The 27,975-nt window shown below is 45.7% G+C and overlaps 1 protein-coding gene across 1 annotated transcript in view; it reads right to left on the minus strand.

Annotated features, from left to right (window-relative positions):
- SLC4A11 (solute carrier family 4 member 11) overlaps window positions 1–27,975 on the minus strand; it is a 1,034,103-nt gene that overhangs the window by 307,646 nt on the left and 698,482 nt on the right. The window contains exon 14 of the mRNA XM_085642688.1: window positions 5,296–5,551. Coding sequence (XP_085498814.1) covers window positions 5,296–5,551 — 256 coding nt within the window. The remainder of the gene's footprint in view (window positions 1–5,295; window positions 5,552–27,975) is intronic.

Here is a 27,975-nt window from a genome sequence, read left to right on the forward strand (position 1 = left end):
TAGTAGTGTGGTGTACCACGGCTGTCTGGCCCATGTTGGAGCTACCAGAATGAGTGTGAGGGAGTGCTGTTGTAGCTTCCTTACCACTAATGGAATTAGCGGGAGAGGTGGAAAGGCGTATGCAAATTTGCCTGACCAGTTCATCCATATCGCATTGCCTTTGGACAATGGGTGTGGGTATCTGGCGGCAAAGCTTGGGCATTTTTTGTTTTCGTGGGTGGCGAAGAGGTCTATCTGAGGATGCCCCCACTTTTGGAAGAATGGGTGAAGAACTTGTGGATGCAGTTCCCATTCGTGTAGTTGTTGCGTTTGTCTGCTGAGCAGATCTGCCATGGTGTTTTGTACGCCTGGAACGTGCTGTGCCAGGAGAAAGATGTTTTGGGAAATTGCCCATCTCCATATGCTCTGGGCTAAGCGGGAGAGCTGGGGAGAGTGTCCCCCCCCCTGTTTTTGGATATAATACATTGCAGTCATGTTGTCTGTGCGAATGAGGACTGCTTTGTCCGAAATCTGTTTTTGAAAAGATTTTAGGGCTAGAAAGATCGGCAAGAGCTCCAGATGGTTGATGTGGAGCGACTTTTGCTGTGGCGTCCATAGACCTTGCATTGTGAGGTGTAAGAGGTGCGCTCCCCAGCCGGAGAGCGATGCGTCCGCTGTTAGAATCACCTGAGGAACCGGGTCCAGGAACGGCCGCCCTTTGGAAAGGTTTGTGGTGTTCCACCACTGCAGAGAGTGATGAGTGCGGCCGTCCACCAACACCAGATCCGTCAGCTGACCCTGGGCCTGGTTCCACTGTCGTGCTAGGCACTCTTGAAGTGGACGCATGTGGAGTCTTGCATGGGGCACTATGAAAATGCAAGACGCCATCATTCCTATGAGCTTCATAAACACTCTTGCTGGAAGAGAGTGTTGAGGAAGGAATGTTTTGCGCAAGGCTTGTATGCTTGCGATTCTGGCTGAGTTTGGATAGGCAATACCTTTGGAGGTGACTATAGTGGCCCCGAGATATTGCTTTGTGTGAGATGGTAGGAGGTGGGACTTTTGGTAGTTCACCGTGAAGCCTAGCCGGTGGAGTAGTTTAATGGTGCTGTTGGTATGTTGCACACATTGGTTGTAGGACGCGGCTTTTATGAGCCAGTCGTCTAGGTAAGGGAAGACGTGAATATGTTGACGCCTGAGGTGTGCTGCTACAACTGCTAGGCATTTGGTAAACACCTGTGGTGCGGTGGTGACCCCGAAGGGGAGAACCGTGAATTGGTAATGCTGACCGTCCACCACAAACCTGAGGTACTTCCTGTGAGAAGGGTGTATTGGAATGTGAAAGTATGCGTCTTTCAGATCCAAGGTAGTGAGAAAGTCTCCCTGACAGAGGAGCGGGAGGACTTGTTGTAGGGTGACCATGTGGAAATGGTCTGAATGTATGTACGCATTTAGAGGCCGGAGGTCCAGAATGGGCCTCAGGGTCCCGTCTTTCTTTGGTATTAAGAAATACAGAGAGTAGACCCCTAGATTTTGCTGATTGACGGGGACCTGCTCTATAGCGTGTTTTTGGAGGAGGGAGAGCACCTCCTGTTTGAGCAGTGTGGAATGTTCTTGAGACATTGGACGGTGCCTTGGTGGGATATTGGGTGGGGTAGATGTTAGCTCTAGACAGTACCCTGACCAAATAATTTGGGTCACCCATTTGTCCGATGTTATGGATTCCCATGCGTGGATAAAGTTTTGTAGTCTGCCCCCGACCGGAGTGGGATGGTCTGGGGGGAGCGAAGGGAAGTCATTGTGCGGGCGGGGTTGCAGAACGGGTGGTGTTAGTTTTGCCCCTGCCCTTATTGTTGTTGCCTCTGTAACCACCCCTTTGGTAGCCCTTTGAAAAGGTATTTTGAGGAGGGGACTTGTAGGAGGTAGAGGCGCTATCGGTGGAGTAGCCTCTGCTACGAAAGGATGAGCGTCGAAAGGAGCGTTTAGGGGCCTGTGATTGTAGTGCCCCCATAGACTTTGCTGTGTCTGTGTCCTTTTTCATCTTCTCTAATGCTTCGTCCACCTTTGGCCCAAAGAGAGTTTGTTGGTCAAAGGGGTGATTTAGTATGGACGCCTGGACTTCAGGCTTGAACCCTGAGATCCTGAGCCAGGCATGACGACGAAGCAGGACACTACTATTTATGGCTCTAGAAGCAGTGTCAGCTGCATCGAGGGCACACTTAATGGAGGTGTTAGTAATTAGTTTACCCTCCTGTATCAGGTCATGAGCCTTGCGTTTGTGTTTTTCGGGGAGGTGCTGCATAAGAGCCTCAAGCTCGTCGTAGTGTGCTCTATCGTAGCGCGCAAGTAGCGCTTGTGTATTTGCAATGCGCCACATGTTTGCAGCTTGGGAGGCGGTGCGTTTGCCAGACGCGCCTAGAAGTTTGGATTCCTTGTCTGGCGGTGGGGCTTCTCCTGAGGACTGGGAGTTAGCCCGCTTTCTAGCTGTGGACACAACTAGGGAATCTAAGGGAGCAGGGCCCTTAATGTATGAAGGGTCTGTGGGCGCCGCCTTATACTTTTTTTCTATTCTAGGGTTCAATACCCTGGCCCTGACAGGGTCTTTGAACACCTCTGCAGCATGCTTGGTGACACCTTTAAGCATGGGCAAGATAGATGTGGACTTGTCCTGAATGTCAAATGTGTCCAGTAGGAAGTCGTCTTCCACTGGTTCACTATGCATTTCCACCCCATGGTAGTGTGCTGCTCTCTGCACTAAGTGGTGAAACCCTAAGGAGTCCTCTGGGGGGAGACGGCCTGGATGGGTATAGGTCGTCCTGAGGCATATCCAGTATGTCAGGGTTTTGGTAGTCTTCCCATGGGTCTGGGGTCCCCGGTGGAGTGGGGTCCATTGGGGCGTCCGCCGGGTCATAATGTGGATCCCCGTAATCCGGATCTGGGGACGGGGTCGGGGAGTGATGAGGCAAGGGTGGCGGAGACCTGGGAGGGGGAGGGGGTGGAGGAGGTGGAGGAGGCGGAGGAGGAGGTAGTGGGGAGGGCACTCTGAGAGGAGAAGTAGCAGAGTCCTTCCGCTTGGGCGGTGGAGGAGGAGCCGGTGTGTCAAGACGTCTTTTCTTGACAACTAAAGTCAATAGCCCAGTCTTTGGATCTTTAAATAGAGTCTTTTGCAAAGGGTCTGGTGTAAAGAGGTCCAGTGGCACCGAATCGTCCGCTGGCGCCGATGTTTTCGGAGCCGAGGGTTTCGATGGTTTCTGTGCGCCATGCTTTTTTGGAACCTCCGGTTTTTTCGGCGAAGGAGTTTTCGGCGCCGGAGCGTCGGCGCCGACAGATTTGTGTTTGTGTTTTGTCGGCACCGAGAGTCCAGGTTTCGGCACCGGTGGCTTCGGAGTCGAGCTGGGTATCACTTTCTTCGGTGCCGGACGGTGTTTTTCGGCACCAGGCGTCGGCTGGCTCGAGCCCGAGCTGCCGTGAGACTTTTGAGGCTTCGACACCGGGCCCGAAGGTGGGGTGATAGAAGCTGTGTGCTTGGTTTTACCCAGGCCTGCAGGCGAGGGTGTAACCTGAGTCTCTTTGGTTTTGGGCGCGGAGTGGGAGGGGGTATAGTACTCACGACCCGCTGCGCCGGTGTGATGTCCTCCACGTCGGAGTCGTCGGCCTCGGAAGCGCTGACGACGTCTTCCTCCTGCTCGGTGTGTAGTTGCCCCGAAGCTCCGGCGTCGTCTCCGAAGATGTCCGGTGGAGCTGCGGTCGATGAGTGCGCCATGGTGCGTCGAGCTCTTCGATCCCGGATGGTCTTTTTTGATCGAAAAGACTTACAGGCGGGGCAGTCTCTAGCCTGGTGTTCTGGAGAGAGGCAAAGGTTACACACCTGATGGAGGTCGGTGTGGGGAAACTTAGACCCACATTTTGGGCACTTTTTGAACGGAGTCCTTTCCATCGGCCGGGACCGGAGTCGAGGAGGGCCCGAAGGCCGGTGCCGATGTGCGGAGTGGAGAAAAGTGCCGCTTCGAGAGATGAAGGTAGATGAAGAAACTCGAAGAACAAAGATTTTCCGTCGAGGCTGGAACCGTAGAAGTTCGAAGCAGGAGCACGAAGTATAACATCCGAGCCCGATGGCGGAAAAAAACAATCTGAGGATGGAGCCGAAGCCCATGCGCAGTACGGACCGAAGGAGGAGTCACCGAACTCGTGACTTCCAAAGACTGTCCAAAGAACAAAAACAAACTGCAAACATCCGGGCCCAACACCAGATGGCGATCTATGCTAAGTGTACAATCTGCAGCTCATATGCCTCGAACACCTTGTTATGAAAACTAGATTTGACTACTCTGAATAGAGAGCTTGAGTCTCACTCATTGTTGTGCTAGAAGCACTCCTATGTATTGAAACTGTGTGATTACCTTTGACTACCATTATTTTAATTGACTTTTGTTGTTTTACTTTATCCTAGCTTAAATGTACGACATCATTTTTGCTGCATGTGCCTTTTTCCTTGAAGATTTCTTTTGTGTCTTCTTGTAGCTGCAGAGGGGGGAGAGCTTTCACAGAGTAGAACAGCCCTGCCAGGAACAGAACGTGGGGGGGCGGAGAGAGAGAGAGAGTGAGAGAGAGTGAGAGAGAGTGAGAGAGAGTGAGAGAGAGTGAGAGAGAGTGAGAGAGAGTGAGAGAGAGTGAGAGAGAGTGAGAGAGAGTGAGAGAGAGTGAGAGAGAGTGAGAGAGAGTGAGAGAGAGTGAGAGAGAGTGAGAGAGAGTGAGAGAGAGTGAGAGAGAGTGAGAGAGAGTGAGAGTGAGAGTGAGAGAGTGAGAGTGAGAGTGAGAGTGAGAGAGAGTGTGTGAGAGAGAGTGTGTGAGAGAGAGTGAGAGAGAGAGAGTGTGAGAGAGAGAGTGTGAGAGAGAGAGATGTAATGTGCTTCTTAGTCTCACAGTGCAGTGTTTTAAGCAGTGGAGCTCAAATGTGCATTATGTTGTACATTGTGAGATGAAGTGTGTAGTGCTATATGCAGTGCTGCACAAATGTGCATTGTGTTGAACACTGGGAAGTATTAATGAAGTTCTTACTATTGGCTTTGACATGCCCTCATACCATCATGAATTCTGACTGTCTAGCATGAGCTTTGCACACAGGCAGGCCACCAGATTACTCAAGTTGTTTAGGCTATTCAACCGTTGTTTTACTTTGAGACATTTATTTTTACTATAATAACGTTTATATGTATGCCAATTCATATTGCATTATATAAAAAATTAAGATACTCAGAACAACCAACAATCATTAAATTGACCTAAAATAACTCGTATGCATTGCAAAAATCTTACCTTTTTTTAAATTGATAGAGTGTATGGCCCAGCCACAGAGTGCCCAGCATCAACATGAGGCTTAGGACAGCCTTTTCCCGTCCAGGTTGTGCACTTTCATGCCCGCCCGTCTCATTAAATGGTATTGTGGAACTGGCCAACGACGAATTAAGAAAGCTGGAGTTGAGTGCACTTGAGTTGACGAGGCTCAGAAAAGTGTCTCCATGCTCCTTCTCATCATATGTGTTAGGGTAGACATAGTAGTATTTTTTAAAAACTATACAAAGCAAACAGAAACACAAATTAGGAAGCATTACAAGCCGAAATGGTACAACGGTGAGATGGTTTAGAATTTCAGACAAACCTTACTGTATAGCACCTTAAACTTATGGTGTGTTGATAGTCACGTACTTCTAGAACATGGTCATATTTTCCAGAATATATTTAGAGAAGAACACTGAGGTCTTTAAAGATGACAATGGGATGTATGTCGTTACAACGCACACTTTTACAACGCATGCACTTACAACGCATTTTTTACAACGCAAAATCCATTACAACGCATTCCATTACATAGCATGACACTACAACGCATTTTTAAAAACTACCTTTACAACGCATACCATTACAACGCATACTACCTTTACAACGCATACCATTACAACGCATAATATTAAATTGCATTTAAGGTAAGTATTAGATAGTATAGGGGTAAAAATTACTTTTCTAACTCCAGGGGGTGCAACAGTAGGGTAAGTGTTGGATAGTATAGGGGTAAAAATTACTATTCTAACTCCAGGGGGTGCAACAGTAGGGTAAGTGTTGGATAGTATAGGGGTAAAAATTACTATTCTAACTCCAGGGGGTGCAACAGTAGGATAAGTGTTGGATAGTATAGGAGTAAAAATTGCTATTCTAACTCCAGGGAGTGCAACAGTAGGGTAAGTGTTGGATAGTATAGGGGTAAAAATTACTATTCTAACTCCAGGGGGTGCAACAGTAGGGTAAGTGTTGGATAGTATAGGAGTAAAAATTGCTATACTAACTCCAGGGGGTGCAACAGTAGGGTAAGTGTTGGATAGTATAGGGGTAAAAATTGCTATTCTAACTCCAGGGGGTGCAACAGTAGGGTAAGTGTTGGATAGTATAGGGGTAAAAATTACTATTCTAACTCCAGGGGGTGCAACAGTAGGGTAAGTGTTGGATAGTGTAGTGTAATATTATGCGTTGTAATGGTATGTGTTGTAAAGGTAGTATGCGTTGTAATGGAATGCGTTGTAAAGGTAGTTTTTAAAAATGCGTTGTAGTGTCATGCGTTGTAATGGAATGCGTTGTAATGGATTTTGCGTTGTAAAAAATGCGTTGTAAGTGTAGTGCGTTGTAAAAGTTGCGTTGTAAAGGTTGTTCCCCATGACAATGTGTCATCTTTAAACATACCCATCCCTGAACTGTTCTTCTGGGGTAAGAATGTATTTGTCAAGTGCAGGTTTCTCAATTTTAACATACTTACAGAAAGGATTATGGTACACTATCAAAAAATAAAGGAGAACAGGATGTAACGTAGGAAGATTAAGCATCATACTCCTTGTTGCAAACATTTACAAACTGTCCCTAAAATAAGTAAAATCTTGAAGTTCTTTAACCGAAAAAAAATAGATTTCATTTTTCAACATTTTGCTATTAAAAATGAGACAGCAAAACAAACGTGCATAAAGCCTTTTCATTTTTAAACTCTTATCACCCTATACAAAGGACCCAGTTCATGTTGAAGTGTGACTGATTTTTAACAAACCTCTGAAAAACTATTGTGGTTAATGGGATGCAACGTGGTTAACGACTACGTCCTGAAGGTTAAGTTACTTACCTGTAATCCTAGTTCTCTTCCAGGGGTATCCTCATCAAAGTCATAAGCACTGAATATTCCCGCCCATGTGCGGGGACCCCGGAAATAATAAAATTATATATGTAAAAACCATACATATATACAGCTCTGTATAAGTATAAACATATATCATTTTTTCCGAGCAAATGCAGCCCCCATAAAAGGCTAGATAATGTATATATAAACATCCAATAAAACATATAGGTATAATAATACACCTAAATCTCTCTCTTTTTTTTTATGAGGTAAAAACACTCATGAGAAAGAAAAGAGAACACTGTGAGAAACACAGATCACAAAAACATTGTTAGCCTGCAGGCTGCATTGCAATACAATACCATAGAGACTGAAAAGCCTGTACAGGTAAAAACTGGCACCGTGCCTTTAAGGCAGCCCTGACTGTAGTATCCCATCATGCCTCAGGGGTGACAGTTGGGTCAGTTGTTCTTTGCGGGACCGTAGTCCTAAACACAAAGATATATCTTTTCCATGGTAAATAATACACTCCTCTCATTTGCCTGGGGAGGCGGGTGGGTTGCTTATGACTTTGATGAGGATACCCCTGGAAGAGAACTAGGATTACAGGTAAGTAACTTATCCTTCTCTTCCAGGGGATCCTCATCAATAGTCATAAGCACTGAATAGAATAGCAAGCCCACCTTCCACCTGCAGGCAAATGCAAAAATTGTACTATACATGGAGTAAGAAAAAACATGAAACTGTTTAATTATTGAACAGATTCCTCAAGGAGGCTTGTCCTACGAGTGTCTGCTCTGGTGTCCGAGTCCAGACAATAGTGTCTGGTAAAGGTATGGACAGATCTCCGAGTAGCTGCTTTGCAGATCTCGGAGAGTGGGACATGATTGAGAAAAGCAGCGGTAGCCGCCTTTCCCCTTGTAGAATGCGCCTTAGGGCGTGCCATCAACGGCTTCTGGGCCAGTTGGTAGGCCAATTTAATACATGAAACAATCCACCTAGCAATGGAACGTTTGGATGCAGCAAAACCCATGCGGACAACACCATAGTTCACAAACAATTGATCAGATTTCCTGACAGCCTTAGTCCTATCTAGGTAGAATTTTAGGACCCTTTTGACATCTAAAGAATGCAACACCCTCTGCAGGCGAGGAGGGGTTGGGAAAAAAGGTAGGCAAGGAGATGGTCTGATTGACATGAAAGTCCGACACCACCTTTGGCAAGAAAGATGGATGAGTCCTCATTATTACCCTATTAAGATGAAACATAGTGTAGGGTTCTTTAGAACAAAGGGCCTGTATCTCACTGACCCTCCGTGCTGAAGTGATGGCTATTAAAAAGGCTGTTTTCCATGTAAGGTGCTGTAAGGTAGCCTTATGTATAGGCTCAAAAGGCGAACTCATGAGCCTTGACAGAACCAAGTTTAGCTCCCAAGAAGGTGAGGGAGGCCTAACAGGGGGATACACTTTGAGACCCTGCAAGAAATCCTTCACCACCTGCAGCTTAAAGAATGACTGCTGCGTTGGAGAGCGCCTATATGCTGTAATGGCTGCTAGGTGAACTTTGATGGATGAAAATTTCAACCCCGCCCTCGCTAAGTGTAGAAGATAGGGCAAAATTACATCCTCCTGACATTTTGTAGGATCATAGTGATGTTGACAACACCATATGTAAAACCTTTTCCACTTACAGAGGTAAGAGTGTCTAGTCGAAGGCCTCCTGGCTTCCTTCAGTATGGACATACACTCCTGGGGAAGGTTCAGATGGCCATACTGGAGGACTTCAGGAGCCATGCAGTTAAGCTCAGCGAGGGAAGGCTGGGATGGTAAATCTTCCCCTGCATCTTGGATAACAAGTCCGGCCTGCACGGCAGCCGTTTGTGAGGTCGGATCGACATGTGTAGGAGATCCGTGTACCACCACTGCCTCGGCCAGTCCGGTGCTATGAGGATCATCTTGGTAGATGAATTCTGCAGCTTGTTCACTACCTTGGGGATTAGTGGGAGAGGCGGAAAAGCATACACAAATGTCATTGACCAATTGATCAAAAGGGCATTCCCTATGTATCCTGGCCGATGGTATCTTGAGGCGAAGCCTCGGCATTTCGTGTTGTGCTCGTCCGAAGAGGTCCACTTGCGGACGCCCCCATTGCCCGAAGATGTCTTCTAACACCTCGTCGTTTAGTACCCAGTCCTCTGCTTCTTGGAAATGACGACTGAGTAAGTCCGCTTGCACATTGAGTTCTCCTGGCAGGTGCACCGCTTTCAACGAGATGTTCCGTACTAGGATCCAGTGCCACTGGGACTGAGCTTCCAGCGAGAGCGTCCTGGATTGAGTACCCCCCTGCTTGTTCAGGTAGTACATTGTGGTGGTATTGTCCGTCTGTACTAGAACGGTACTCGTCCTGATCGCGGGCAGGAACGCTTTGAGGGCTAGGTGGACTGCCCTGAGCTCCAGCATGTTGATGTGGTACAACTGCTCGCTGCTGGACCACCGCCCCTGGGTTTGCAGAGATCCGAGATGCGCACCCCAGCCTTGAAGGGATGCGTCGGTGATTAAGGTCTGAGTTGGTGGTTCCTGGTGGAAGAGAATTCCCACCTGTAGATTGGATGGTTTCAACCACCACCTGATTGACTGTTTGGCAGCTGAGGAAAGGCAAACTTTTTCTTCCCACAGGGAATTCCTTTGGTCCCATTTGTCCTCGAGATCTTGCTGGAGAGGATGCATCCTTAATCTGGCATTGGGCACTAGGAAAATGCAGGATGCCATGGCCCCTAGCAGAGATGAGATTTGTCTTGCCGTAGACCGATTGCTGGATATGATCTGCTTGCCCTTGAGTATAATGGATGACTGTCTCTCCTCCGAAGGAAACACTTTTCCTACTGCGGAGTCTATGGTTGCACCCAGATAGTGAATTCGTTGTGTTGGTGAGAAGTTGGACTTCTTGACATTCACCCTGAGCCCCAGTTTGCGGCATAATTGCAGGCAAAGCGTCAGCTGTGATTGAACACTTTGAGGCGATGGACCTTTTATCAGCCAGTCGTCTAGATAGGGATAGACAAAGACTCCTGCGCACCTCAGTGCCGCCGCTACTACTGCCATGCATTTTGTAAACACTCGAGGAGCTGACTTCAGGCCAAATGGTAGAACCTTGAACTGATAGTGATAGGTTCCCACCACAAACCTGAGAAACTTTCGATGACTTTGTAGGATGGGAATATGAAAATATGCGTCCTGAAGGTCCAGCGAACACATCCAATCGCCTATCCGGAGGAGAGGATATATCTGGTGGAGCGCTAGCATACGAAATTTTTCTCTTTTGATGTGTTTGTTCAGTATTCGCAAGTCCAGGATGGGTCTGAACTCTTCCTTTGCGCTCCTTTTTTGAATCAGAAAATATCTGGAGTAAACTCCTTTCCCTCTTTGCACTCTGGGCACTCTTTCTATTGCGGACTTGAGTAGAAGAGTTGCCACCTCTTCTCTTAGCCTCTTGAGATGCTGAGAGGAATGCACAGGATGAATCGAGGGAGGGTGACTCCGGAAACGAAGCGAGTATCCATGACGCAGTATCTTTAGAACCCACTGGTCCTTCGTGATGGATTGCCACTCTGGAAGATGATGTGCAATACTTCCTCCCACCGGAGCGGTGGACAGCGTCGGAGGAAGCGGTCCCTCATTGTTTCCCTGGAGCCTTATTTCCAGCGTTAGATTGTCGGTTGTTACCACGTCCCCTGGATGGTCTGCGGGACTGGTATTGCTGTTTCTTTTGACCTTGCTGGTCCTGATTTTTCTGCCAGTGAGGGGTTTGAACCCTCTACTGGTAGTTACGCCTATCGTTCCCCCTGCGGCGACGAAACTCTTTTCTCTTTTCAAGCCCCACGGCTTTCATGGTGTCGAGCTCTGCCTTCATGCGAGCCATTTCATCATCCGCATGAGAGCCAAAAAGCGAACTACCCGAGAAAGGCAGGTTCAGTATTCTCGCCTGAGCTTCAGGCTTCAGAGCAGGCGGCCTCAGCCTTGAAGATCTTCTGGCCGTAATCCCATGTGCATACGAGTGTGCTGCTAAGGTTGCTCCATCCGCTGCTGCGCTTATCACTTGGTTGGAGACCAGACTGCCCTCTTTTAAAATCTCTTCAAAGTCCCGTCTATCTTCTGATGGAACTTTATCTATAAACCTCTGGAGAGAGTCCCACAGTGATCTATCGTAGCGCCCCAGAAGCGCTGAGGCACTCGCCACTTTAAGACTTGAAGATGCCGAGCCACAAACTCTTCTCCCCCACGAGTCTTGTGATTTGCTGTCCTTATCTGGAGGCACTGTGGAAGACCCAGCCACTGCATGAGTTTTTCTGGCAGCAGCGGTGATAACAGAATCCGGTGGTGGATCTGATTTTAGAAATAACGGATCCTCAGGAGCCGGACGATACTTCTTAAGAATCCGCGCCGGCGCAGATTTAATAGTCGCTGGCGTGAGGAAAATATCCATTACTGGTTGTAACAAACCAGGGACTAACGGCAACAGTGGGCGCGATACTGCTCGCTCATGAAGGGTTTCAAAAATTATCGAAGAGGTGGTCTCTTGAACTGGCATTGGGATGTTCAATTTCGTAGCCCCTCTGCACAACACTTCTTGGAACGTAGAGATATCATCCACCGGCGATACTCTAGAAGGTGGTGTATCCGAGAGTGTAGGTGAATAATCCCTTCTTGAAGAACGACTTGACGGAGAGGATGAGGGAGTCCTACGCCGCCTTCTCCCCGATCTGGTTGACTCCCTTCTGTGAGAGGAGGACCTGGATCGTCTCCTTGGTGTTCGAGAACGACGTTGAAAATCTCTTTCTCGAGAACGTGATCTTCCTGTTCTCAATGGGAGGTTTGTGTTTTTCAACCTTTCTAGGGAGGCTTTAACTGCGAGAGACATAGCAGAGTCCTGAGGTATCTCTCTCGGAGGACTTTGAGGCACAGCATTGTCCTCTTCCTGGGAACTGTTCTCCATTGCAGGCACTGGAGATGGATTCAAAACCTCCGGTGATCCAGATCTTGATCTCCAACCATCTGATAATGAAGGCGAGATAGAGATAGGGCGCGGTGAATCATGCTCAGATGTAGTATACACTAGTCTATGAGGAGATTTGCGCCTGGATTTTGGTTTGATAGTCAGACGAACGTGCGACAGGTCTTGATAACCCACTGGAGAGGGTCGCCTCGATGGTGATAAGCCTATCACCGGAGACCTGGGCCTTGACTCCGGGTGGATAATTGGAGAGTCTTCCTGCCTCGATGTCGAGAGCCTTGTCGTCGACGGAGGGCTTCGTCTGAACGGAGGCCTGGACCCCGACGGGGAATCTCGCCTCGACGTCACAGTTTTCTCCAAAGCCTTGGAGACTTGTGAGGACGGAGGCACCTGCCTCGATGTCGATCCCGACGGAGGCCCCTGCCTCGACGCCGGTCTAGACGGAGGCGCCTGCCTCGACGTCGAATGTTCTGACGATGAAGGTCTCGACGTCGTAAGTGACTTCGCCGACGGTCGGTCTTGTCTCGACGGCGAACCTGGTCTCGACGACGATCTAGGTCTCGACGTCGTAGCAGACTTTGAAGTCGAACGCCTATGAACTTCTGTCGACGTCAACTTTCCTCTTGCCGCTTTTGACGTCGAACGATGTCTCTCTCTCGACGTCGAGCGATGCCTTGACGGCGAACTAGGACGACGTTCCCTCGATGCCGATGATTTCTTAGACGTCTAGAGTAGACGACTATTTTCTTTTCGAAACATGACTCCCCCTGGACTCCTCACCTCTCAGCGACGATCCCGCCGCTGGAGTCTTCGACGCCGAGCCCGACGCCGAAGGAGAGCAAACAGAGACCAGCTGCTTCGACGTCGACCGCTCCACTGATAATCCATAGAGCCTAATCCTCTCTCTCTCCTTCAAAGTTCTCTTGGAGAGGTCTTTACAATGACGACATGTAGCTGGAGAGTGAGATTCTGGCAAACAGACGATACACACAGCATGTGTGTCTGAAGAAGCATTCTTTTTGCCACAGGAAGGGCAAGGCATAAATAAAGAAGGCATTTTTCTGTTGAAAATAGTCAGAAAAAACACAGGATACAAACTTCCTCACAGATATTAATAAGAGGAAGCTTTAAAAAAATTACTAGAAAAGCAATAATTCTTGACTGAAAAGTCAAAAAGGAGAGAGCTGAATTCCAGGGTCCTGACTGAAGGAGCCGGAAAGAGCAACTGACCCAACTGTCACCCCTGAGGCATGATGGGATACTACAGTCAGGGCTGCCTTAAAGGCACGGTGCCAGTTTTTACCTGTACAGGCTTTTCAGTCTCTATGGTATTGTATTGCAATGCAGCCTGCAGGCTAACAATGTTTTTGTGATCTGTGTTTCTCACAGTGTTCTCTTTTCTTTCTCATGAGTGTTTTTACCTCATTAAAAAAAAAAGAAAAAAAAAAAAAGAGATTTAGGTGTATTAATATACCTATATGTTTTATTGGATGTTTATATATACATTGTCTAGCCTTTTATGGGGGCTGCATTTGCTTGGAAAAAAATGATATATGTTTATACATATACAGAGCTGTATATATGTATGGTTTTTCATATATAATTTTATTATTTCCGGGTGTTCCCGCACATGGGCGGGAATATTCAGTGCTTATGAATATTGATGAGGATCCCCTGGAAGAGAAGAACAGGTTACATTATAGGTGAGGATTTTTTTCTTTAACAGCATTTAATGTCACTTGTTATTCATATTATTCAACTGAAAAACAGTTGACAGAACATTATAGAGCTGTGTTGGGAGAAGGACTGATCATTTAGAAGCTAGCAATTGCCCATATTATCTGAACCACCAGTACTTTGTAAAGAATTCCTGTCAATCTATTTTTACTTTACTGGACTAAGCATATGCAAATTGGTACTAGTTAGTAATGTAACAAAAGATGTGGACTCATTTTCTAGTTGTCACTTTGCAAACTTATTCCAGAGAGATTACACCCACGAAAGCTAGAGTTGCATTTTATCAATTGTAGAATGTCTGGAAAAAGTCCGATTGCTTGTCTTTTAATAGGATTGTCAAATATAGGAATCTAAGACGTTTCCTGCTTAGATACTGGCTAGCAGACAGAATGTCCGAATTCTGAGTAAAGGCTTTTTTCTACATGGTTTTTATCAAACTAGTAGTTTTTGAACTATTTAATTATGATGAACTTATTGTTCATAACTTCATGAGCTTTTAGTGGCTACACACCAAGCCATTTAAAAAAATATTTTTAAGCGGAAAAAGGGATCAAAATAAACACTTAAGTGAAATTGGAAAAAACCGGTTCTACTTTCCTATTTTGAATAGGCGTCTAAATTTTTAACGTAGCACAGAAATTACATTTTTCTTTGGAGAAATATCTGGTGGTTTTCTGACAGGTGTGTAAAGTTTACTGCATGGGTACATAAGACACATACCTCCTGCCATTATTCATAGATGGAGAAAAAACTGTGATGCAGCAATCATGGTGGAGCCGGAGACATAGATGCCATTGGGTCCCAAGTGTAGTCACTGTGCTGCAGTGTCGTAATTGGTATAGAGGCTGATATGGGTGCAATCAAGACTGACAACTATTACAAAATTCTGAACCAAGAAATAGATTTGTAAAATTTTAAAAAGCGTTGTGTAACCATAAGCAGCATTTTTCAAATGTTTTTTATTTTGTGTTAAGGTTAATATAATCAACACTTTCTCTGGAATCCACCTGACTATTCACATGGGGTCTCTTTTCTCCATCCCAATACCCAAATTAGTTTCCATTGCATCCTACCCCTAGCCCCCTTACCACCTCTGGTACACAACCCACCTCTCTAGGATCTGTCATTTTTATATGCCCTGCATATCTGCATGCTGTCCAGGTTGTACATTTTAACAAAACAAAATACCTCTGACACCATTGATCACAATTTACTTTATCGCCACAATAGGTTTTTTTTATTGACTCTGGGCCTTGAGACTTTATTATTATTCTTTTAAATCTTATTTTCAAAATGGGAATCCCTTCATTAGGTACATTTACATAGCTCCAAGGTTTTACACAGCGCATAAAACATTTATATACACAAAATATACATGTTTATAACATTCACTGGACAAACTTTACACTTATTGTACATGGACACATAAATAGACCAATACTGTACATATAATGTTTCTTTTGTGTCACACACTGACTGGACACTTTCCCAATAAATCTTATTGTAATTATTCTAGGTTTAAATTCACCAGTTAAATTACATATTTTCTTATGTGCCCTACTTTTTTATGAAAAAATCTGCTGGGACCTTATGGATATTAGTCCTCAGGACTGTTTAATTTTGTGGTCCTTTACAGGGTCAGAGATTATTCTAAACAACTAGATCAAAAGAGCAACGCTACTGGTGCTCCACAATCCAAAACAAATCAATACACTCTTTTTCTAGTTGACTCCGAACCACTGTATGTTGAATGCCAACGCCTTTCGACCTTATGGTGGTGGGACCAGAAGTTCTGTTTAGAATAAGGTCTTAATCGGGCTGGACATAATTCGAGTAGGTCAATGAGTCTTATTTTAGTGTATTTATTAACTTTTTGTGACCGAGAGAAATTCTAGAGTTTGTTTTACTCACGTACCACATTTTTGATACTTCGTGCAGGCGAAATAGTTCCCTGCCTGTTGGAATAGAATTAAAAACGTCGTCTCAAAATGACAGCCTTCTCATATCATATCTACAGTTACATGCTACATAGGGACATGATGTGTAAGGTCCATGCACCTACCGGGTTCACTGTTTTATGGGTGTAGTCTCCCCAATATTCATGCCTCTTATGCTTTACTTGACCGCTCCTAATGGATACAAATATGGTAAAAACAATTGTCGTGCAAGTATTCTTGTATATGTTTACCTAATGCAAAGCATTTTCATTAATGGGCATTTAGCATGCCAAGTGATGTCGTATTCAATTTACAGCTTAAAGTGATTTGTTATTTTAGTGGAATTATATAGTCTGTTCACCATTTTGTTTAAAACGCGATGAGCGTGCCCGATATTTCCATAATAAGTCCGCAGGTTTTATGTTTGTCACGAAATTGTATTGCGTTCATTACCTCGCGATAAACACGGCAGCTGTCGTTTTTATAGTGCCATTTAATACAAGGGCATGGTTCTGCTCATACCTTTTTTTCTGATGGCTGGTCGTTTTGTTTCAGCGTTAATGTGCTTTTCTTTCGCGTGTGGGGTACACTGGATAAACAGGATTCTTGACGAATAGTCGGTTCCCTACTTCCTGGATTTATGCAGGTTATGTATGGTGTAATCGCGTCTGTTGCGCATGTGTTCACTTTGTCATGGTGTTTCAATACAATGGTGACGTTTCGGTTGGAGTTTCCTGCTATAGCGCATTTGTTATTATTTGCCCGTTGTTTGTTTTGTCGATCTTCATTATTGTGTTGCCGCATGGAGACTAATAAGTTTTATGCAGTCCATGTTTGAGTTCCGTGTGATTTTATTTGGAACTGTGTTGGAGGACTTAAATGCATGGTAAAACCGGTGGCACTCATCCAATTATCCACAGTTTGTCACTTCTGACATTTAAACCGTTTTCAGTTGTTCCCAAGAACATTATGGTTCTTGCCTCTATTTTGGATAAGAGGTTATCGATGTTCTTTCAAGTTATGTGCCGCAGTACAGTCCATTTTATTTCATTAGGGCTGTGTTCTTTTTCTATGCAGTGTGCTACCATTGGTGCATTCGGGGTTTTGCATCTAATGCGGGAGCGGAGTTGGGAGATGCAGTTTTTAATGAGTTGACTGGTTTTCCCAATGTATGCTTTGTCGCATGGACAGAGGACACAATAAATAACATTGTGGGTGTTGCAGTTCGTAAAATCTTCGTGTTTTATGTACTTGTCTCCATATGTAAATTTGGTTCCTTCTATAGTGCTGTCGCAGGACACGCAATTGCCACATTTTCTGTGTCCTTTAACTGGTGGTAAGGACAACATTTTTCTTAAGGAGCTCTCCTGTTTTTTAATTGCAGTGTTGGCTCGTACAAGTTTGTCCTTTATGCTGTTATTCTTCTTCAGGGGAAATATTGGTGGGTGCGTGAACGGGGTCAGACCTTTTACCATGTTCCAGTTTTTTCAAACAATTTTTTGTACCTCATTTGTTATACCGGAGAAGGTGGTAACGCAGACTAGAGGCATACTTTCTTTCTTCTGTCGTGGAGTAAGCAAGGAATCTCGAGGGGTATACCAGGCCCTTTTCATGGCCCTCTTAAGAAGTTTTTTTGGGTAATTCCTTGCTATAAGTTTTTTTGTAAGTTCAGCAGCGTTTTCAAAATAGTCTTCCTTCTTAGTGCAATTTCTGCTTATTCTGAGGATCTGACTTAATGGTAAATTCTCACGTAGGTTGCGCTGATGAAAACTGGAAAAATGCAGGAATGTATTCCTGTGGGTCTTCTTCGTATACAGGGTGGTATAAAGGTGCCCAACTTCATGCTTGATCATTGATATTTGTACAGGCATAAGGATGTCCTACTCGAATTATGTCCAGCCCCGATGAAGACCTTATTCTAAACAGAACTTCTGGTCCCACCACCATAAGGTCGAAACGCGTTGGCATTCAGCATACAGTGGTTCGGAGTCAACTAAAAAAAGAATGTACTGATTTGTTTTGGATTTTGGAGCACCAGTAGCGTTGCTCTTTTGATCTAGTTGTTTAGAATAATCTCTGACCCTGTAAAGGACCACACATTTAAACAGTCCTGAGAACTAATATCCATAGGTCCCAGCAGATTATGTTTCATAAAAAAGTAGGGCACGAAAGAAAATATGTAATTTAACTGGTGAAATTAAACCTAGAATAATTACAATAAGATTAACTGGGAAAGTGTCCAGTCAGCGTGTGATACAAAAGAAACATTATATGTACAGTATTGGTCTATTTATATGTCTATTCATGTAGAATAAGTGTAAAGTTTGTCCAGTGAATGTTATAAACATGTATATGTTGTGTATATAAATGTTTAATGTGCTGTGTAAAACATTGGAGCTATGTAAATGTACCTAATGAAGGGATTCTCATTTTGAAAATAAGATTTAAAACAATAATAATAATTGAGTCTCAAGGCCCAGAGTCAATAAAAAGGACAATTGTGGCGATAAAGTAAATTTTTGATCAATGGTGTCAGAGGTATTTTGTTTTGTTAAAATGTTATATTGATTCCGGCCTCTGAACTCCTTAATTGAATCATTCCCCTGTGTTATAGGTCCATGTCCAGGTTGTACATGTCGCAAATATTCTTTGAAAATAGCGTGTGAATGCAGTTTGACTGTGTGCTCACAGTTTCAATGTGTGTTCAAAATTACAGAAATAGCAGGTTTTGTTAGTAAGAAGTAAGGCGAGGAAACTTATGAGATTGATTTTTAAAGGTCTTATTATTTTAAAGTTATTTTTTTCTCCATTATATTAAGATTAAGTTATCTTCTTTGGGGGATATTTAACCACATACCTTGGAGTTCTGATGAGGTTCCCTGATTTGGTAAGACAAATGCATGGAACATTGAAGTTTATGAACCCACCGGTAGTAAGGTCTTAGGCGATAGAAACCACATATGTAAGGTAAGAGCGGACAGTGACCTTCCCAACAATGCGAATGTGGAGCAAATGAGTCCTAGTACCCCACTCTAACACTCCTCTCCGGGAAACTTTCCTCAAACATTTTCAACTAAATGAGGCAAAACGGAGCATTCTGCAATACAGTTTCTCAATTATTTGACACTTGACTCCTAGATTTTACAAGACAGCTGAAATGAGATGGGTATACAATTCAAAATAGTCAATCCATCTTTTTTTTAAATCTATAAAGCACGTCCCTCTTCCCTCTTGACACTATTCATTTTGCTTAACATCTCAATACCCGCCCTTGGAGTCTGGCCTAGTGCCAGAAGAAGGGGTCAAGCAATACTCTTCTATACAACACCGATTCTGCTCAGGTAGGAGCACATTGCCCAACATCAAGTTTATGGGAAACTAACAAAATAACAATTCTTGTGCAATTAGATCATTCGGTCTCCTTTTAACAGTTTGATATGCCATTCAGCTCCAGAAACTCTAATCTACAGTGACATAAGTCACCATCCTCCACTACACTGCTTTCTTCCTAACAGAACCCTCACGCTATGACGGATTCCTTTTCGCCCCACCCCTTTTCTTGTGTGCACAGGTATTTTGAGGTTCTACCATTGCTCCTTTCTGTTAGACCATTACCATAGCAGTCTCTCGTCAAACTCAATTTCAACAACATAGACCAAACAAATTATACAAAAACATTTAAGTCAATCTGAGTTGGTTTCTCATATCATTGGCCAGTGCGGCTTGGCACCTAAATCATTAGAACCAAAAGTTCTAGCGTAAGCTAAATACATCAATAAGAGATTAGGTTGTGGTAAATACACCACCTACCTCCCATCATCTAGCCAAGAGTTTGGCCAACTCCTCCCTTTCACCCCAAGAGAACAATCGATTTGTTATCATGGATTCAAACTTTACCCCAATTCTTCTAATGAATCGATTACTAAGGGAACCTTTAACATGACGAGATGCCTGGATCAAATCTCCCCTTACTTAGGATGCTACCAGTCATCATAAACCCAGTATCCTCTGTCTAGCCTTAGCAAAATGGCTTGGAGCATGACACCAAGCAATTCAGAAGCCAAAGAGAATCCAGAAGGAAGGTGCAAAGCAACTCTTTATGTTGCATATTTCACTTGCACCTCAGTTTCTACATTGTTTGCCTGAGGCAAGACTTGTCACTTTCAAAGCAATTAGGCATCGGGCCATTCACAGATAAGACTATTGCTTTCTTCATCAATAAAAACTCTGCACATACTATCGATCTAGACCACTTTGATCTAGGCTACATCCACCTGTGACTCGCTCTTCAATAAACCTTTGCCGTAAGGAAATCCTTAGTTCAAAGTCCCAAGATTTATAGGCCAGTTCCGGCAACAATAAGTAATCGGCAAGGACCCAGTAGTAAAAAGAGCGGTAAAAACCTGTCTCTTCAGAAATGTATGCTTAACCCAAACTAGATAGATCACTCATTCACAAACCTACTATCTCACTATTCCTTAATAGCTCATGATTAAGCGCTGCAATAACAAGGCCTTATGCTTAGAGAATGTCTCCTAACCTCACGGGACACAACCCTTCTATATCCTTCTACAAACATCCTTCTCAACCCTAGAGTCGGAAAAGGGAACCCATGATCATGTATCAAATTAAGGTCTTGCAACACACTCTGGTGTAAGGAGCATTATATTACTACTGTAATATAATACAACTCTTAAGTCTATTACAAAATCATATGAAAGAGTATGTATGAGCTAGTATTGGTACAATTAAACATCTAACATTTGACAGCAGAGCAGCCATTATATTACAGTAATCTTCAGAGGGTTCAGCAAGCAGGCATGGAGCCTTACACCACTGTTCATGGCATACATCTGAGAAATAATTTTTTTACCATGGCAATTAAAAAGCCATTAAAAGCTATGGATGAGAGCAAGAAATGCTTGCACGAGTCCTCATAAAATAACTGCCATAGTAAATAATCCCATGGCATTAAAAATATTCAAATGAAGGATGAAATTTTGTCTACAAACTTCAGATTGCCAGTCTTGGTAAACTAACTTAATTTAACCTCACATGCCAAACATTGCAATGCAGGTAGACTGTACTTCATATGCCCAGACAACTCCACATGTAGACTCGCACATACTTTTGGACAGACACAAATATGCACTGACAGATACGTCTCACACATGCAAGCACCGTACTTCTCAATATGGCGTCCCTCCAGATTATATATATATATATATGCGCTCAAAATCCCAAAGGAAAGCAAAGGGCAATCCCGGGGTTAGGTTGCAGCTGTTTTAATCCAAGCAGACTCGTTTCAGTGTTATTCTCAATGCCTGCTCAGACAAAAAAACACAGCTGATAGTAGCTTTTAAATGCAACTCGTACACTCCCACTGGAGAATAGATAATACTCGAAAAAGGACTGCTGCCATACTATTCATTTCTCAATGCTTTTTAGAGGCAAAGTCAATGTGGTTAAGTTTCCAATATATTCAATGGTAACATCGATGGTGAGACATTTCTCCCCAATACAGTCTTGAATGACAAATAGACCATCATTTCACCTTCAATAGGAGCACAGTGTCAAGGTACAAATATCCAAATACCACACGTCCGGCAGATTTAATGCAGTCCATTTTCACAAAATCTGTCACCATTTTAGCTGTGATATTTTGCAATGCAATCCATAAAACACTATTTGCACATCGTCAAAGCAGTATTAAATAACTCTATTGGCACATATCCGCAGGAGGTTGTCTGAAAGACAGTCAATCCAACAATTAAATAACTGTCGAAGGAAGGCGCCTTCAGGAATCAAAAACACAGTTGTGCAGCTAAATATATGTTAAACAATTCCAACTTCCACCTGTTAGTTGCTGCACTCAGAGCGGGTGCCTCCGTTTCCTGGATGCCCTATCCTGGACTCTCCAGGACAATAAAGAATGGCTCCAATGAAGGGGAAGCACCTGCGAAGGAGTCCTGTGTGACTTCGGCATGTTGACAGTGAACCCCAAAAATGTATGTTGCAGGGATTCTGCACATATACAGAACTATGCACAGGAAGACGGTACCTCAGTGAATAGGGGGTGTACCGACCTACCACATTAGTAACCACAATACCAAAATGACTAGCTATAGTGTCTCATTCGTTCTCCGTCTACAGCGAAGCTACCAATGATTAGACAACCCAGAACATGTTACTCTCTCTTGGGAATCGCAGGAGCAAGACAACTCTTTCGCTCCCTCACTCATACTTGTCCACAATGCAATAATAAGACGCAGTATAGTTTAAAATGTTCATTTTTACTAACGCACTCTATGGTACAGTACACGTGCCTTTACTAGCATCAGAATGCATAAACACAATACAGTCATAATTCCATAGAATATAAACAGGAATATCATTTTATAAAGACAGTGGATAAGGGACTAAAAGACCTAATCACCCTCCCTGTGCTAAGGAATAGTTTATTATAAAAAAGAAGACCTCTGGGCTCTGTCAGGCGACCCCATACCTCAAGGCATAGATAAAATGTTCACATCCCAGGACAAGCACAGCTCTTCTCTCTGGAAAGGTATCTCTCCAAGTGTCTCATATCTTGTTGTGCTTGCAATATTAAAACACGATTTCCAGTAGTGCAGCTGTGGGTAGTATGTTATGTCTAGGTGCGAGGGGCTGACCAGAACAGAATAACAAGGGGCACGGTTGATTGGCCTTGTACATCTTGTGCAGACTAAACCTCAGAGCACGGCAGAGGACGCGAAAAGCAGACAGTTCTCATGTGAATGGTGCACATCAGAGTCTTGTGAAATATATGCTTGTAGTGTCGTGGGCAAAAGCAGCCTCAACGCAGCTAAGCTCATGCTAACTTAGCAAATGTCGAAAATGGACCTATAAGCTCTACTACACCCTACCCCTTGTAAGTCCATTGTATGTAGGCATAAGACAAAAACAGAGTTAAAAAAGCATGAGCAGAGATTTACAGGCGTGTCCATAAATTGGGAAAAAATCAAAGACTAAAGACAAGTTCTAAATGGAAAAAGAGGAGATAAAAATAGTGGTAAAAAGGGCATCCGAAACCCAAAATGATGAACCTTGGCCCTTTTTTTGCAAAAGAACGTAATTCCCTCCAAAAGGACATCATTGTGGTCAGTAGAAAAAAAAAGATGCCATCCAATGTAGCAAGGGGGAATGAACAAGAGTGTTCTTAAGAGTTGGGTGCCTCCATTAGCATTTCAGGATAGCTTGCGTGATATTCAATACAACTCTGTTCCGGTAACCAGCTGGCTTTCAGAAATGTAGGTTGTATCAAGGTATAAAGAGGCTTAATATGCTGGGTATAATAGGGAATTAATGTCCGGCCGAAGTTCAAAAAATTCCAGCACAGACTGAAGTTTTTTCAGAGTAGTTGGAGACTGCAAACACGCGCATTTCTCCAGGAAGTGGGGTGCCAAGCCCCTGCCTTCAATATTGAGCTCATAGCCCAAAAAGAGCACCGCATAACAAGCGATGTGTAATTTAGCAAAATTAAATTTGTATCCCTAGTCCGCAAATTCGAGAATTATGCGGTCAACACGGCAGAGATGAGGCCATAATTCGTCGCCAGTGAGATAAATGTCATCAACATACGAATACGCATCTGGGTTAATGCTGTCTAACAAAGACAAAGCAGAACCAAAGGGGATGATGGACGGAGTGTTGAACATTGCAAGCACTCACCCCCCAGTCAACTGATCTGGGTTTAATCCATCATCATTCTTTAGCTCACTCCGCCACCCCGGTTCAGACATGGCCATATGCAAATCAGTCTGACCCTGTGCCTCATGGGAACAGTCCAGCCTGAACTGTTAAGCCGAACACGTGCGGTGAAAACTACGGGGCTGTTCTTATACCCCATTGGTAAACACCAGACTTTTTTCGGTTTTCCAACGATTGTGAACATTGCCCATTGACTGCATTCAGAGGGCTGGTTATGACTGTAAAAGCCATTTAAAATGTCAAGTGTCGTTTTATATTTTTTACGAACAAGACTGTCTACCAAAGCAGAACTATGGGTATTCTGAACAGCAAATATACGGCAATGAGAGTTCAAATGCCAGTAATCCAAAACTATGCAGTAAGACCCATCAGGTTTTGACCCAGTGAAAAGGGGATTATTCATTGGTGACACACATGTCTCAAGCATACCTTGATACTCCAACTCAATCAGAATATCAGAAACGGGACCTTTAGCTTCCCGCCCGATGGGATATTGTGGTTGAGGCTGTGGCATAGACCGCAGTGGAATCTCATGAGGCAGAGAATCTTTATCCCAGCCCACTTGATTACAAGTACACCACCGGTGGAAGAGCTAAGGCCAACTCAGCTGCAAAAGCCTCTGCGTGCTCCTTGGGGACGTAACAAAAAAAAACTCGGAAGAGTCGTGTCCTCCCCTTTCAATGCGGCTAGAACAAACTGTGGGGGCCAATCTGTCTCTGCCAACAAAATGTCGTAAGAGGAGGTCAGGTGTTCCCAAAAAATACCTCAAACACCACGTTCAATGCCACATTCTATTTGAAAAACTATGTCATACAGTATCAGGGGGAGCAGCTCGGGTGTCTGCCGTTTCCACTGTAATAAACGTATCAGTTGCTGTTGCCCCAGACAAGGACGTAGTGCCTCCCGCACTATGGTAACCTCTGCCGCGCTGTCTAGCAGTCACCGCCCAAGTCCAATCCAGGAGTCGGGTCCTTACCGTCTGAGGCATACCTCGCTGTTAAAGTGGCAACTTTTTTCTTCTAAAACGGTTAGTGAAAACGAGGAAAATCCTCTTGTTTTCCTTCGCCTTCAACCTGACGAGGCTGATCACGTCCTTGTGATGCAGCTTGACTCTTGCCACGATCCTGGCGTTCCCCAGCACCGACTTGAGAGCCTGATGTGTCCTGTAAAGAACGAGGAGAAAGCTGATCAGGGACTTGAAATCTGCCAGGAGACTTAGTTTTCGTGCAGTCGCGCAAATGAACAAGTTACTAACCTTCGGTAACGATGTATCTGTAAGAAACATTAGTTAGTTAGATTCCTCACCTTAGAATATCCCCAGGCGTCAGACTGGATCCGGAAGATTTTTCGTCAGCAATACCCCTTGCGCGTCGCTAGGCGTCGTCTGCGGCTCCGCGTCCGTCGTCGGCGTCGTGCGCCGGGATGACGTCGTCGGAGTACTTAGACGCCGCCCTCGCGCGCTGACGTCAGTTCTTGTACATAGCCTTCCGCGCCAGGAACGCAGAGCCATGCAAAGACCGACACTGGTGCCAAAAATAAAATCTAGGGGCCTGAAAGGACAACCTTAACCCTAGATGTCAGTTCGCAGAACGGGGAGGATGGGAGGGTCGGTGAGGAATCTAACTAACTAATGTTTCTTACAGATACATCGTTACCGAAGGTTAGTAACTTGTTCATCTGAAAGAAACACGTTAGTTAGATTCCTCACCTTAGAATAGATACCCAAGCAATACCATCCCCGGTGGTGGGTCTGCGAACCAAGATCACACCAGAAAGTCCTGGAGGACAGAACGGCCAAAGAGGCCATCCCTCCGGACTTGGCTGTCAAGGCAATAATGCCTGGCAAACGTGTGTAGCGAAGCCCACGTCGCCGCCTGACAGATGTCCTGCAAAGGGACTCCCCGTCCCAAGGCAGTAGTAGCCGCTGTGGCCCGAGTAGAATGGGCGCGCAGCCCAACAGGAGGGTCCTTTTTAGCCAAGGAATAGCAGATTTTGATACACAAAACGACCCACCGAGAGATGGTTCGTTTGTGCACAGCTTTCCCCTTCTTAGCGCCCACGTACCCAACAAAAAGCTGGTCGTCCACCCGGAACTGTTTTGTGCGGTCCAGATAGAAGGAGAGCGCACGTTTTGGGTCCAGACGGTGGAGCCTCTCTTCCTCTTTGGAAGGATGCGGAGGCGGAAAGAAGGTGGGCAAGGTGACAGACTGCCCAAGGTGAAATGGAGTCACCACTTTAGGAAGAAAGGAGGGACGAGGCCGAAGGACAACCTTGTCCGGATGAACAGACAGAAAAGGAGGCTTTGAAGATAAAGCCTGGAGCTCACTCACCCGTCTAGCCGAGGTGATGGCTACCAGAAAAGCAGTCTTTAGAGTTAGAAGACGAAGAGGGCAATTGTGAAGAGGCTCAAAGGGAGCGCACATCAGGAATGTCAAAACCAGATTCAAGTCCCACTGAGGCATTACAAAAGGGACAGGAGGGAACGTGTGTGTAATGCCTTTGAGAAAGCGTGTAACCACAGGGGACTTGAAAAGAGAAGGCTGATCAGGAAGCCGCAAGAAGGCGGAGATGGCAGCAAGATAACCTTTCAGGGTGCCCAGGGCAGAGCCCTGCCGGGCCAGAGAAAGAAGGAAGAGGAGAACCTCAGAAAGAGGGGCGGAAAGGGGATCCACAGCCTTTGCTGTGCACCATGCCACAAATTTGTTCCACCGGCAGGCGTATACCGACTTGGTGGAGGGACGCCTGGCTGCCAGAATGATATCACAGACTTCAGGAGGCAAGTCAAATGGCATCAACTGCCGCCGCTCAATCTCCACGCATGGAGGTGGAGGCTGGACAGGTTCGGGTGGAGGACCGTCCCCTGCTGCTGCGACAGAAGATCCTCCCGAAGGGGCAGACGTATCGGGGGATCGGTCAACAGACTGAGTAGCTCGGGATACCAGTATCTTCGTGCCCAATCCGGAGCCACCAAGATGACTTGGGCCCGGTCGTGCCTGATCTTCTTCAGCACTCTGGGCAGAAGTGGTATAGGCGGAAAGGCGTACAACAGACCGCAACTCCACTCGTGACGAAAAGCGTCGCCGAGCGAGTGCCGCCTTGGAAATTCCAACGCGCAGAACTGCTGACATTGCGCGTTCTCTTCGGTGGCGAATAGATCTAACCAAGGCTCTCCCCACTGCTGAAAGAGGCCTTGCACCACTTCGGAGTTCAGACGCCATTCGTGATCCATCATGCACCGGCGGCTGAGTTCGTCTGCTCTGGCGTTCAGAGAGCCCGCCAGATGTTGAACCACCAGGGTGACGCCCTGGTGTTCCAGCCATGTCCAGAGGCGCAGAGCCTCCTGACAAAGGGTCCACGACCCCACCCCGCCCTGTTTGTTGCAGTACCACATGGCGGTGGTGTTGTCCGTGAACACCTGCACGACACTTCCCCTGACAGAGGGAAGGAAGGCTTTCAGTGCAAGCCGGATCGCTCTCAACTCCAACAGGTTGATGTGGAGGCGAGACTCCGCCGGAGACCAGAGGCCTCTGATCTCCGCCTCTCCCATATGGCCACCCCATCCCAAGAGGGACGCATCCGTCACTACGACATGCTCCGGTTGGGGAAGGGAGAGGCTCTTGCCCTTGACCCACTCGCGGTCCGTGAGCCACCACTGCAACTGCTGTGCAGTACCCTCCGAGATCAAGACATGGTCGGACAGGTTGCCGTGATGCTGGGCCCACTGAAACTTCAGGTCCCACTGCAGAGCCCGCATGCGCCGCCTGGCGTGATGCACTAGTAGGATGCAGGAGGCCATCAACCCCAGAAGCCGCAACACTAACCTGACCGAAACCCGGGATAGAGGCCGAAAGATGGGAATCAGGGCCTGAATATCCCGGACCCGCTGTTCCGGTGGATGGACCCGGAACTGCGCCGAATCGAGAACCGCTCCGATGAAGAGGAGCTTCTGAGAGGGACTCAAGTGCGACTTCGGCACGTTGATGGAAAACCCCAGCAAATGCAGGAGATCCGCCGTAGTCTGGAGGTGGGAGACGACTGCCTGGGGCGAGCCCGCCTTCAACAACCAGTCGTCGAGATAGGGGAAGACTGGGACCCCTGATCTGCGCAGATGAGCTGCGACCACCGCCATCACTTTCGTGAACACCCGAGGGGCACTGGTGAGGCCGAAGGGGAGCACGGTAAACTGAAAGTGCTCTTGGCCCACCGTGAACCGCAGGTAACGCCGGTGGGCCGGCAGGACGGGGATGTGGAAATATGCGTCCTGCAAGTCCAACGCTACCATCCAGTCTCCAGGGTCTAGGGCAGCTAAAACCTGAGCCAACGTTAGCATCTTGAACCTTTCCTTTCGGAGGAAGGCATTGACGTTCCGGAGGTCCAAGATAGGGCGCAGGCCCCCCTTGCCCTTCTTGG

This window comes from Triturus cristatus, chromosome 2_2 (genome assembly GCF_964204655.1).
Source record: "Triturus cristatus chromosome 2_2, aTriCri1.1, whole genome shotgun sequence".
NCBI lineage: Eukaryota > Metazoa > Chordata > Amphibia > Caudata > Salamandridae > Triturus > Triturus cristatus.